Consider the following 12787-nt stretch of genomic DNA (forward strand, 5'->3'; position numbering starts at 1 on the left):
GTTATCTGCTCCGCCCTACCCGACCGCAGGCCCGAGCTGGACAACTACTTAACGTTAATCCTCAATTTAGCCTTGCGGTTCGGCAACAACGGGTTCTATAGCTACCACGTCCTGTTTGCTTCCGAGGCCGCCGGCCGCGTGCAACAGTACAACCAGGGCACATACTGGGGAACCCTCGACCCAGAATTATATTGTCGAGTTTTTGCATCCCGCCCCTCCCTTAACTGCGAGCTCTGCAGCGCACCAGCCCACCCAGCCTCCTCATGCTTCCTCTCTGCAACTCAGCCGCAACCAATTCCCCTTAAACAAAGTCCCACCTCCCACCACAGCCCGCCCCCCGCAGCCCCCCGCCCCCACCCCATCAAACCAGCCCCCCGCCCTCCCGCCAAGGATACAGACCGGAGAGGAAGACCCATCCTCTACCAGGGCGGAAAGACGGTCTGCAACAATTTCAACGACCTGGGATGCAACGCCTCCAGCTGTCGATTCCTCCACACCTGCTCCTTCTGCGGCGGGGCCCACACAAAATCAACCTGCCCCCATAACCCTCTAAAACACAAGCTCTGTAAGTACCTCGGGACACCGATTAACATCCCCGCGTTAGCCTCCGCACTGGAGGGACACCCAGACCCCCAGTTCACGAGTTATCTTTTACAAGGTCTCACTCACGGTTTCCACCCAGGCGTATCTGCAGTACCACAGTCTTCCTTTACGTGCAAAAACCTGCAGTCAGCCACCGCCGAGCCCGACATAGTTGCCAAACTCTTAGCCCAGGAAGTTAAAAACTCATTCATGATCGGCCCACTCACCAGCCCACCTTTCCCCATAGTTAGAATAAGCCCCATCGGAATAGCTACCAGGAAATATTCGGGCAAAAAGAGGCTAATTATAGACCTCTCAGCACCTCGCGGCTCCTCAACCCCAAGCATCAACAGCCTCATCCCCAGCGCAGACTACTCCATGCAGTACGCAACAATTGGCCATGCCACATCCCTCATCCGCCTCGCAGGCCGAGGAGCCTGGCTGTCCAAAGCTGACATCACCAGCGCTTTTAAAATAATGCCCATCCACCCGGATTACTGGCACCTCTTCGGCGTCTCCTGGAACGGCGCTTACTACTTTGCCGTACGCCTGACCTTCGGGTGCAAAAGCAGCCCCAAAATCTTTGACTGCTTATCCGAGGCACTCTGTTGGGTCCTAGCGAATGTCCATAAACTCCCCTACGTCATCCACCTCTTGGATGACTTCCTCACCGTCACACCACCTTCCTCCCCCCCGGCACACGGCCTCCATGCCCTGACCTCCTTGTTCCAGGAACTCGGCGTCCCCCTTTCTGCAGAAAAAACCGCAGGTCCCAGCACGTCACTGGAATTCCTCGGCATCACCCTCGACTCGGTCCTATTCCAAGCGTCTCTACCCCTCGAGAAAATCAACCGCATTTCCCTAATTATCTCCAATTTCCTCCTGACCCCCACATGCACCAAGCGCCAACTCCTCTCACTGCTAGGCCACCTTAATTACGCCATTCGTATCATTCCCCAAGGTCGTTCCTTCTTGTCCCACCTTCTCTCAGTCGCCGCTCACGAAAACCTCCAGACACACGTCACGCCGACAACGCATGCCAAACAGAGCTTAAACTATGGCACCAGTTCCTCTCCTCGTGGAATGGAATCTCCTTCTTCTATGATGACCACATTACAAAACCGGAAGACATCCAGCTCTACAGACGCAGCACCCTCAATAGGCTTCGCGGCCTCTTCGGCAACAAATGGTTTTCAGCCGATTGGCGGTGGAATTTCGTCCTGACTCCCTCCTCCGCGATCTCAGAATTATATCCCATCGTCATCGCAGCCATTCTTTGGGGCCTGAATGGTCCAAAAGACAATAACTTTTTACACCGACAACAGCGCAGTAGTTGACATAATCAACAAAGGGCGGTCACGCTGCCTAGACATCATGCAGTTCATGCGCAGACTAACCCTAATTTCGGCCCGGTGCCAGTTCATCATCAGAGCCACCCACATCCCAGGTCACAAAAACCTCATCGCCGATTCACTCTCCCGTTTCTCATTTCAGAAATTCAAACGATTAGCACCAGCCTCGGAACCCCAGCCGACTCCGGTCCCACCGTTTTCAGCCACCATCTTCATCTGACACCTCAACTACGACACCTGATCTCCGCCTCCCAAGATGCCATCATCACTAGCGTCGCACCACGAACACTGTCTTCGTACCTCACAGGATGGCACAGCTTTAAAGCTTTTCACGCCTTTGCCGGCTTGCCATTCCCATCACTCGACGTCCTCACCCTCACAAACTTCGTCACATACGCCCACTCCCGCACCATCAGGTCAGCGACCATAAAAGTCTACCTAAGCGGAATCAATTTCCTCACCAAACTGTCCACAGGGGCGCCCTGTCCCGCCACAAACCACTCGCACATAGCCATGCTCCTTAAAGGCCTGCGCAACACCGAACCTATCTCTGCGCCTAAACGCCTGCCCCTCACTCCAGACCTCCTCACTCGCTGCATCCAGACACTCCGTTCAGGCTACCTGTCTCCATTCACGGACAAAACGCTAGAATCCATGTTTCTGCTAGCGTTTTTTGGGTTCTTGCGTTGCTCCGAGTTTACCACTCCGACCTCGGTCCACCACCCGTCGCTACACGCCACCATTTCCGACGTCTCCATCCATCCTCCCGACACCATCACATATCTCCTCAAACGCAGCAAGACTAACCAGCACGGTCCACCTCAGCGCGTCTACCTCTTCCGCCAAGAATCGTTCCTGAGTCCGTACGAGCCCATCTGCGACTACCTAAACTCAAGATCAACGAGCCCAACCCAAGACCCCCTGTTTATCACCGAGACAGGGAAGGGGGCCACGCGGTCCTGGTTCCTCCACCACTTCCGCCAGGTCCTAGCCAGATCCGGCATACCCCCCGCGTCATACTCGTGCCACTCTTTCCGCATCGGCGCCGCCTCCGCTGCCGCAAGCCGAGGAATACCCGACCACGTCATAAAGATGCTCGGCCGGTGGTCCTCCTCCGCATATCTCTCCTACATTCGCTCCAACCTGAACGCCATCAGGAACGCTCACCGGTGCTTGTCTACCTGAAGCTACCTTTTGGGGGATTCAGCCTTCCGAAGCTTCAAGAGGAGACAACCCCCACCCACGAGTCTCCACTCCCCGTTCCCGCAGCTACCGGGACACCGGCAACCCGCCGTCTCACCCCGCCGACCTTCTCTCTCTCACACCCACCTAACCCCTCTACCTCCCTTACCTCTTACCCCTCGACCGTCATCCCGTTCCACTCGACCCCATCCCTACATCCCTCATCCCTACATCCCTTCCCCTCGACCCCTTTTCCTTTTCCTCTCTTTCGCAATAAACCGATCAAACTCATATCGCTATCAGCGTGGTCATTGTTAGTGAACTCTACATGGTGCATATAATTCCACACTGCCCTACATAACTAACAATGACTACATGCAAGAACTCAGTTGTGTGTGTTTGTGTGTGTGTGTGTGTGTGTGTGTGTTGTGTTGTGTGTGTGCGTGTGTGTGCATGGGTGCATGTGCAAGTGAGTGTTCAGGCAGTCCTTGCCCCCTGTACTGGCACTTGCAGGAAGACATCTTGCTTTTCTAATTCAGTCCCTGACATGTGACAGTAACTTGGTAAGCGGAGATCATATCGGTGACCCGACCTGTCAAAAGCCTTGTCATTAAGGGAGTACAGCTTCTCTGCAATGTCATTGCGCACAACCAGGGCAAAGATCTTAGCTATGTAGCGATGCTTAGCAAAAAGCAGATAGAGCTTCTTCCTCCTCCAACCCACATATCGGCAGGGGTTATCAGCACACAGGGTCACCTGTGGAGAATGATAACAAAAACATCAGACTGAAAGAAAACAAGCTGGCATTCATATGTGTCAGTTATAGGATATTTCCAGTTATTACAACATGATGGACAAAGTTGCAATAAACTGCATTATAATAATTTATGTCTGATAATTTATCAATTGGACCAATAATACTAACACTAATTTGTCATCAACTGGATTTGTTCACAAAATCAATTGTACAATAAATCTACTTTGGGAGTTTTGCTAATACATGATGCATGGACCTTTAAGAAGTGCTATCAGGAGCTCTCTTCATTAACAAAAACCTAATGCTGCACTAATAGGATAAAGTAGGTCATATTATATAGTGTTCTTATTGTCATTAAAGCCAGTAAGACAACCCAAACCAACTATGTGTGCAGGCTAAAGTCTATTGAGTGCCCCATTTCAGTGACCCACCACTCACAATATCAGGACCCTGTAGCTCACATACATTTTATTATCAACATAAATGCTAATAATTTACATCTATGCTTTTTCTTTCGATATCATGACATGTCCAAATTGCTGTTGGGAAACAAATCTATTGAGCTCTATGGCACAAATAAAAACATATATCAGGAGTTGGATACATCCATAATAATTGTTTTTATGAACAAACATGAAATTGAGTAAGACATCTTTTTGATGTCATAAAAAGTATTGAACCTTAAATTAGGGAAAAGCAAAAAAATGTCAGCTTGCTGGCACAGGATTCAATTAATTGACGTTCCTCAGTTGTTAATGGCAGACATGTTTTTGTACACATGCACCAAATGACTAAATAAGGACCTGGAATACACCCTCCTCTGATGGTCTGAGAGAGTCCCACTCTGGTGAATCCAGAAACTGGAAAGGGTAGATGTAATGCAGAAACTCTCCATTAACTGTCACACGGATTCTGTGGGAGAGTAGATGGAAAGTTGATATTAACAAATCCACTTTCCACTGGGAAACAGATAACATGACAAGACTTAATGTCAAAGGACGCAAACACTTGCAAAAAAAAATGTAGCAGTGATAATGTATTACAACAGGTGTCCTGTCTTTTTACCGCTGGGGGTAAACACCTGCTGTGACATCAGTGTTTGAGACTGGGACCATTTTAGTACAACAAGCTACACAGTTAAAATCCCTACAGCTAGAGGTGGGGAAGTGTCTCAATTCTAAGATGCATGGAACTAGGTGGATCTAATAAAGTACTAGAAATTAATTTGAATGTATCAAAAGGCATTTAAACTTCTATTCATACATCTCTTATGAGTATATTTGTTGTCGAAAACAATACATATAATACACAAGTAATTAATTCAAGGGACAGTATTATAAAATGTAACTAATTATTTTCAATAAGTTTACCTACTAAAATCATGCAATTTGTGCAGAATACAACAAGTCTCATCTGTATGTATCTACAATGTAGCTTGATTCTGTACTTCTCTTGTCTATTACGGGAATGAATGTTGCTGTGGCGACAATAGCTTGTCTGAACAACAGAAGAAGGCCTAACTAAACCTTGAAATTATAATTTGGCATATTTAGACTAAATTCACATAAACTTGCCAAAGGATGGGGGACTCTCTTAAAATCTTACCCTACAGCACTATCATCATGGATATGTAGCGTGACTGTGACACAACCACCAGCTATTTAACCTAACCGAAGAAAATCATGTTTAAACTTGAGAAAGTTATTATTCTGTATCCAATGCAAGTTCACCTGTAATTGAATGTAAAGTATCTCTTAATATATTAATACATGCCGAATAGTAATTAAATTGTTTTTACAGGGTGTACATAGGATACAGAAATTCAACAAAGCCACATATGTTGCATAGGATACAGTACCGGAAAACAGGCACCAAACATACCAGACCTGGGCATTGTACGGCCATACCCAGCACCGTTGCTGTCGCCAACCGGCCCGCAGGACATCGATGGGAATTTAATTTAGCTAATTTTACATCATGCACTGAATACAGCTGCATTGCATTCATTTTGAATGAGACTGTTTTTTGTTTTTTCTGAAACAGATTCAGGCTTATAATTTGAATCGCCATTCCGATTACGAAATGTTTGTTTCAGAAGATGTTGGTTCTCTTCAGAGGTATGTGAAATAACATTCTCCATGATAAAGTTCAACAAATCCAGAGACAGATCCTCTCTCACTGATGATCACCTGTCAGCTGTCCTTCGCTAGCCACCTCAGATATTGAACCTAACTTTAGCACTGAACTGAAAAACAGAGAATGAGGTAATAGGACTACAAACAACAGTGATAAAAGTACTAATTGTGCCGAAATGTGGTCCATGTCAGTGTTTTACTATTATATAGATTAAATATATTTGTTTGGAATTAAATATATTTGTTTGGATAAATATTCCTGCTCTTTAGGGTGGAGCTCATTTAAACTTATTTATACACTGTTGTTCAGTTTGGTTAGTGAGGAAGGGTTGGACAAATTGTAACATGCAAAGTAACTACTAACAAAAGCTGCCAGAAAAATGTATAGTGGAGTATAAATTACAATATTTACTTCTGAGATGTAGTAGCAAGACATCCTGGGATCCAAATGTCAATTTACTGGAAATTCCAAACATAAAAAGTGAATTGACAGGATGATCCGTCAAAAAGTCTTGCTGTGTTAATCTTATATTTTATTTTAACATTTAGCCCTGAACATAGCAACATCTGTCTATGCAGATTTAAAGGCACACTATCATTAAATGAGTCACCTGCCAGACAAGAGCACCGACAGCTTATCAATAGCAGTTTTTCCCTCTATGGCGAAACAGTGGTTTTTCTCTAGGGTGTGGACTTGTCCGTCACAGCAGGCCACGATCTCCCCAAAATGTGTGAGTGACAATCCTAGTTTCTGAAACATACAGCTGTGAAGCTCCTCAAATTCCTTGTCGAATGACACACTCCTCAGCCGATAGACAACATGCAGGACTTGTCCCAAGCATACCCCGAAGAGTACAAAACTCCACAGGAAAGAGTCCATTGTGCAGTAGTCCGACCAAGCCCAAAGAGTGGAACAGAAGAAGCCCAGAGTCAAAAAGGTAAATAGATAAAGTAGTCCATAAAAGCCACTGCCACCCATGAAGCCAAAGAACAGGAAAATATTGGCGAGGTGGAACACAGAGCCCTCCGAAGTGTCTTTCCATTCCTCACATAATGGGTACTCAGCAGCTGGGGGTTTCACCGTCATGTTCATGCTTTCGAACTCTGGAGGCTCCATGTCTACCGTTGCAAAAGTGCACAAAACTACCAGCATGTTTTACACAAGTCAGCCAGGGTCTCTCAGAGTGGCTGGTAGCTAAAAAAAGACTGCATGTACAGTCAGGGTAACACAGAAAACACGTCATGGAGCGTGTGAAGGGGAATGAGTTAACGGAAATACAAGTGGAAAAAACCTCAATGGGGACAATAATTTGTTTTAATGTCTCAGAGTTTCTTAGAAAACACATAGACATGCCTGTATACTTGTGTAAACCTCTGTTACCATAATTCCTTCTAGTTTGTATATATTTTATTGTATTTTGGGCAACAAAGACATTTGTATTCATAATTATCCAGATTCAGAAATAAATGCATGCTGCCTGTTAATTTTAATTTTCAAAATGTTTGCGCAATCAGTTCAATGTAAGACTATGGACTGTTTCCACAGAATTGCATTATGGCCACAGCTTGGATCAACAGTTACTTCGCGTCAACTTATGTCATTAACATACACTGCAACAGGGATGTCTATATGTACAGATTGTAAACAGTGGCGGCTGGTGAATTTTTTTGGGGGGCGCAGTTGGGCGACGTGGTTTAAATAGCACTCAACAATGAGAAGAAAAGAGGTTTTGAGTAGAATATTGTAAAAAACAACGCTTTATTTCAAGAAAACACCGTGTTCAACACGGTCCAACAACAACTATCAACACACTGTAACTTTGGGCATGAGAGGTTCAAAGCAGCTTTAAGGAACATTGGGTTGGGTTTCAGAGGTTTGCAAAATAAAAGAGTTTCACCCTCACATGAAAGAGGTTCAGAGCAGAATAGAGTCAGAAAGAGATCACATGTTACATTGGGTGTTTGACAGAGTAGACCCCACTACGTGGAAAGAAAAGTAGCCTCCTCTCTTTAAAGTGGTCAAACTTCTCAATAACTCTCTGGTTAAAGTCAATCATGTCTGTAACCAGCCTGTTTCCATTATTCTTGAGGGAATGTGTCTGTTTTTCAGAACTTCTTCGTTGTGTTTTCGATGCCAGTTCGGTCTCCTTCTGCTGCTCTGCTCTGCAAACAGGGTTAGCTTCATGCTGTTAGCGAGTTAGCTTCATGCTGTTAGCTAGATAACTACGGCAAGATTCATGCTTTACACTTGTCTGAAGCTCTTTAGATCCCTCACCCCGTTGTAGTCCAGAGAGTTTCAGTCCCAGGACTTTGGAAGAACAGACAGGGGAAAATAAACAGTGCATTACTCACTGAGCCTCCAGCTGACCAGCTCCGGTTAGCAACCTGCTCCCGTAGCTCCGTGGAGCTCTCTGGGCTGAGGGAACGATACCAGTCTCTGATCTGCCGAATAGTCCAATCACGTGAAATAATAAAACGATGTCATTGGCCAGAGCGCACATTTTTGCGCCCCAAGATTCACGTTTCATCCGCCAATGAGAAGCCGTCCTTGCCGAAACGACTGTGAAATGTTTGCTCGCTACCGCACACACACGTTTGGCCGGTGCCCCGTAAATGGGGAGGGGCTTCTCTCCGTGATAATGAGTGGCGATATATTATATTTTTTCACATTAACTTAAGTGGTTGTTGACAGGCTGACGGTCTCCCACACACATTTAGCGCGTCAACACGGTATATTTACTATTTAATTGATTTGGTATATAATGTTTTTTGACAGGATGTATTATTTATTTTTTTAATTCTTTTTTTTTTTCATCTCAAAATTTTAAGAGGGGCGGCGCCCTAGCGCCCTCTATGGACGCACCACCACTGATTGTAAAGCACTCTGAGACAAATTACTAATCTGTGAAAATGGGCTATACAAATAAACTGAATTGAACAGGAAATATTGAGTCAGTTGAGAAATCACTTTTTTGCTCATCATCTCAATTCAATTCAATCCAGTTTATTTGTATAGCCCAATTTCACAAATTACAAATTTGTCTCAGAGTGCTTTACAATCTGTACACATAGACATCCCTGCCCCAAAACCTCACATCGGACCAGGAAAAACTCCCAAATAACCCTTCAGGGGGGGAAAAAAAGGGAAGAAACCTTCAAGAGAGCAACAGAGGAGGATCCCTCTCCAGGATGGACAGATGCAATAGATGTAATGTGTACAGAAGGACAGATTTAGGGTTTAAATACATTCAATGAATGTGACAGAGTGTATGAATAGTTCATAGTAGGCATATTCCACAATGGAGACCTCCACGATCCATCAGGCAGATGGCGGTGGGGAGGAGGAGTGGGCGGAGTCTCAACAGTGGGCGGAGTCTCAACAGGACAGTGGCGTAGTCAGGAGCAGGAATTCCACGACCCAGACCTCGATGATCCATCAGGCAGATAGGATCTATGTCGTCTCATAGGGTCCGATGACCCCATGAGACGTGAAGTCAAAAGGACTCCGGGGAGAAAGCAGAGTTAGTAACGTGTGATTGAGAGATGAAAATTAATCCTTAAGGAGAGAAAAAGAGGAGATAGGTACTCAGTGCATCCTAAAACGTCCCCGCAGCTATAGGCCTATAGCAGCATATCAAGGGCCTGGACCAGGGCAAACCTGATTCAGCCCTAACTATAAGCTCTGTCAAAGAGGAAAGTCTTAAGTCGACTCTTAAACGAGGTGACTGTGTCTGCCTCCCGGACTGAAGGTGGAAGCTGGTTCCATAAAAGAGGAGCTTGATAACTAAAGGCTCTGGCTCCCATTCTACTTTTTAAGACTCTAGGAACTACAAGTAGTCCCGCATTTAGTGAGCGTAGCTCTCTAGTGAGGCAATATGGTACTACAAGCTCCTTAAGATATGATGGTGCATTACCAATCAAGGCTTTGTTGGTTAAGAGAAGAATTTTAAAAGTGATTCTTGATTTTATGGGTAGCCAGTGCAGAGCAGCTAGTGCAGGAGTGATGTGATCTCTTTTCTTAGTTTTAGTGAGAACACGAGCTGCAGCATTCTGGATCAACTGGAGGGACCTAAGAGACTTATTAGAGCAGCCTGATAATAAGGAGTTGCAGTAATCCAGTCTCTAAGTAACGAACGTGAACCAATTTTTCTGCATCTTTTTGAGACAAGATGTGCCTGATTTTTGAAATATGACGTAGATGAAAGAATGCAGTCCTTGAGATTTGCTTTACGTGGGAGTTAAAGGACAAGTCCTGATCAAAGATAACGCCAAGATTCTTTACAGTGGTGTTGGATGCCAGGGCAATGCCGTCTACAGAAACCACATCACCAGATAATTGATCTCTGAGGTGCTCAGGGCCGATTAAAATTACTTCGGTTTTGTCTGAGTTTAACATCAAGAAGTTGCAGGTCATCCATGTTTTTATGTCTTTAAGACATGCTTGAATTTTACCGAGTTGGTTGCTCACCTCTGGTTTTATCGATAGATATAGTTGAGTATCATCTGCATAACAATGAAAGTCTCCACCTTGATACTTTTAAACAAATACTGTGCTTGTTCTGGAAGTGTCTTTCAACATTACATTTGTAGTTGTTTTTCGAACTTCTTACCACATATTCAAGCAAATGAATCAACCACGTGGAATTAAACTCTATTTTTCTCTGTGACTTTTCTCTTTTATTTAATTTAACCAATAACAGTTTGAGGGGCTCTGCATATCATGATTAGCCACAAGCAGGGAAAGGTGCTTGACAGCGACGTAATAGGATGTGTTTTAGTAAAAAGAATATTCAACTTTTCTTATTTTCAATGACCGTACATTCTAATTTAAGAGGTGTTCCCTTTGAAATATTATCCACTGTACAAAAATAGTATTTTCGTTATTTGTTGTCAAAGCCTCATGGAGCAATTGCATACGGTTTCGGAGCCATGGATTACAGACTGCTAAAAACAGATCAACTCACTTTAACATACCTGCATTTTTGAGAAAGGACCTAGTATGGTCATGTGTAGAAACAATGCATGCTCTCTCTAAAAAGACAGCATCACATGTTAGCCAAGTAGTTCTACTGGCAATAAAACACATACAACAAATGAATAACTTAACAAAAACAAAACAATTAATATCGAAATAAATAAAGCCAGCTCATCTTGTATGTGCTTTTAGGTGATCTTGGTAATGTTGGTTTGTCAGTTGGGAATGTGGCTATTGTCACTGCTGTCCAATCACACACCACCTTCCCCAAAACAGAGACACACTTTAGTCTTTGTCAAAAGATGACCCATCTGCCAGTGGTCTCTTATTTAGCGCTGTCCCTAAATAGTTCCCAGGGTAGCAGTTGCAGGGATCCATTCTGTTGCCAGAAGGTCTCAGGTTCCATTTCACAAATGACAGCTATCAGTGTGTTTTGAACCGTCCTGAACAACACACTGAAACCATACTGAGCAGTGAGCACTTTACTTGCAGCAAAGGAACAGTTAATCAAGACAATTAATTCAAATATGTATATACATTATGCCACATTAAATGGTTAATTATCTGATTTCTTTTTCAGTGGCAAAAAGTACATCCAAATTAGAGATCGGCGATATGTTAACCATGATATTGTGGAAGTTGCATTAAAACGCAAAACGCAATTTCTCAAGTTGAGCACACAAGTGTGTGTCTTGTTTATTTTACATCACACAACGAATGAATCACAAGATGGCGATGCCCAGTAACCAAACACGCATGGGGCTCGACGCCACAAACAGCAACAGAACACTTAAAGGGACCGCGATCCCAGAACAGTCACACCGATGTGTATAACTCATTACTCAAATAACTGTGTATAGAACCACACCAAGAACAAGGGTGAATTATGATGTCACATTCACTACACACGTCCCCCCAGAATTCACCATATAAGAAAAAAATCATCGGCGAGGTGATCGTATTAACCGGCCAGCAGGACAGGGGGTCGAGGAGACACTACTGTGGCAGGTGTACCACCATGACACGGGTGTGGGGCATGGAGTGTGGGGATTTTGGGAGGGAGGGGAGCAGGGGGTGGGTGCAGAGCTGGAGGATGCCCGTGTCGTGGGGGCTGGGCCAATTCAATGGGTCTAGCAACGTCCAAATGAGCTGGTTTGAGGCGGTCAATGGAGAGTCGCTCCAGTTTACCACCCATGTCCACCACAAAATGTTTGCCTTCCGTCTCCAAACCACGGAATGGGCCCTCGTAGTGTCGTGGCGAATAAAAACGTATTCAACCGTCTGAAGCCCAGCGGGGATGTGCGACTGAGGGAGGCCGTGATGGAAAGTAGGGACCAGTGCGAAAATCCTCGCATTGTCCAGTAGCGCGGCCCGCTGGAGAGTTGCAGACCAGGGAACGGTGGAGGCAGGAACAAAATCCCCTGGAACCTGCAGTGGCTGGCCATAGACAAGCTCCGCAGATGAGGACTGTAGGTCTTCCTTCGGTGCAGTCCAGATGCCAAGCATCACCTACGGGAGCTTGTCGACCCGTTGCTGTCTTTGAGGCCGGCACGAAGAGAAGCCTTCATTGACCGTGAACTGCGCGCCCCAGTCAGAGGATATGTCCTAAGGGGTGCCGAAACGGGCAACCCAAGTGGCGATAAATGCCCGTGTAATCTCGACAGATGCCAACGATGTCAGTGGCACAGCCTCGGGCCAACGGGTGGTCCTTGTCAACCATGGTCAACAGGTAGGTGAAACCCTGAGAGGAGGGCAGAGGGCCAACCAGATCCACGTTAACATGGTCAAAACGCCTCTCTGGCAC

The 12787-nt window shown here is 45.4% G+C and overlaps 1 protein-coding gene across 1 annotated transcript; it reads right to left on the reverse strand.

Moving 5' to 3' along the window:
• Positions 1-3444: 3444 nt before the first annotated feature.
• Positions 3445-7149, reverse strand: popdc3 (popeye domain containing 3). The gene is made up of 3 exons (XM_056434267.1): positions 6620-7149; positions 4677-4785; positions 3445-3872 (listed from the first exon to the last, which is right to left on the reverse strand). Exons 1-3 carry the CDS (start codon positions 7123-7125, stop codon positions 3594-3596), a joined length of 894 nt encoding a protein of 297 aa, XP_056290242.1. The 5' UTR covers positions 7126-7149; the 3' UTR covers positions 3445-3593.
• Positions 7150-12787: the final 5638 nt, after the last annotated feature.

Source organism: Pseudoliparis swirei, chromosome 16 (assembly GCF_029220125.1).
Source record: "Pseudoliparis swirei isolate HS2019 ecotype Mariana Trench chromosome 16, NWPU_hadal_v1, whole genome shotgun sequence".
NCBI classification, from domain to species: domain Eukaryota; kingdom Metazoa; phylum Chordata; class Actinopteri; order Perciformes; family Liparidae; genus Pseudoliparis; species Pseudoliparis swirei.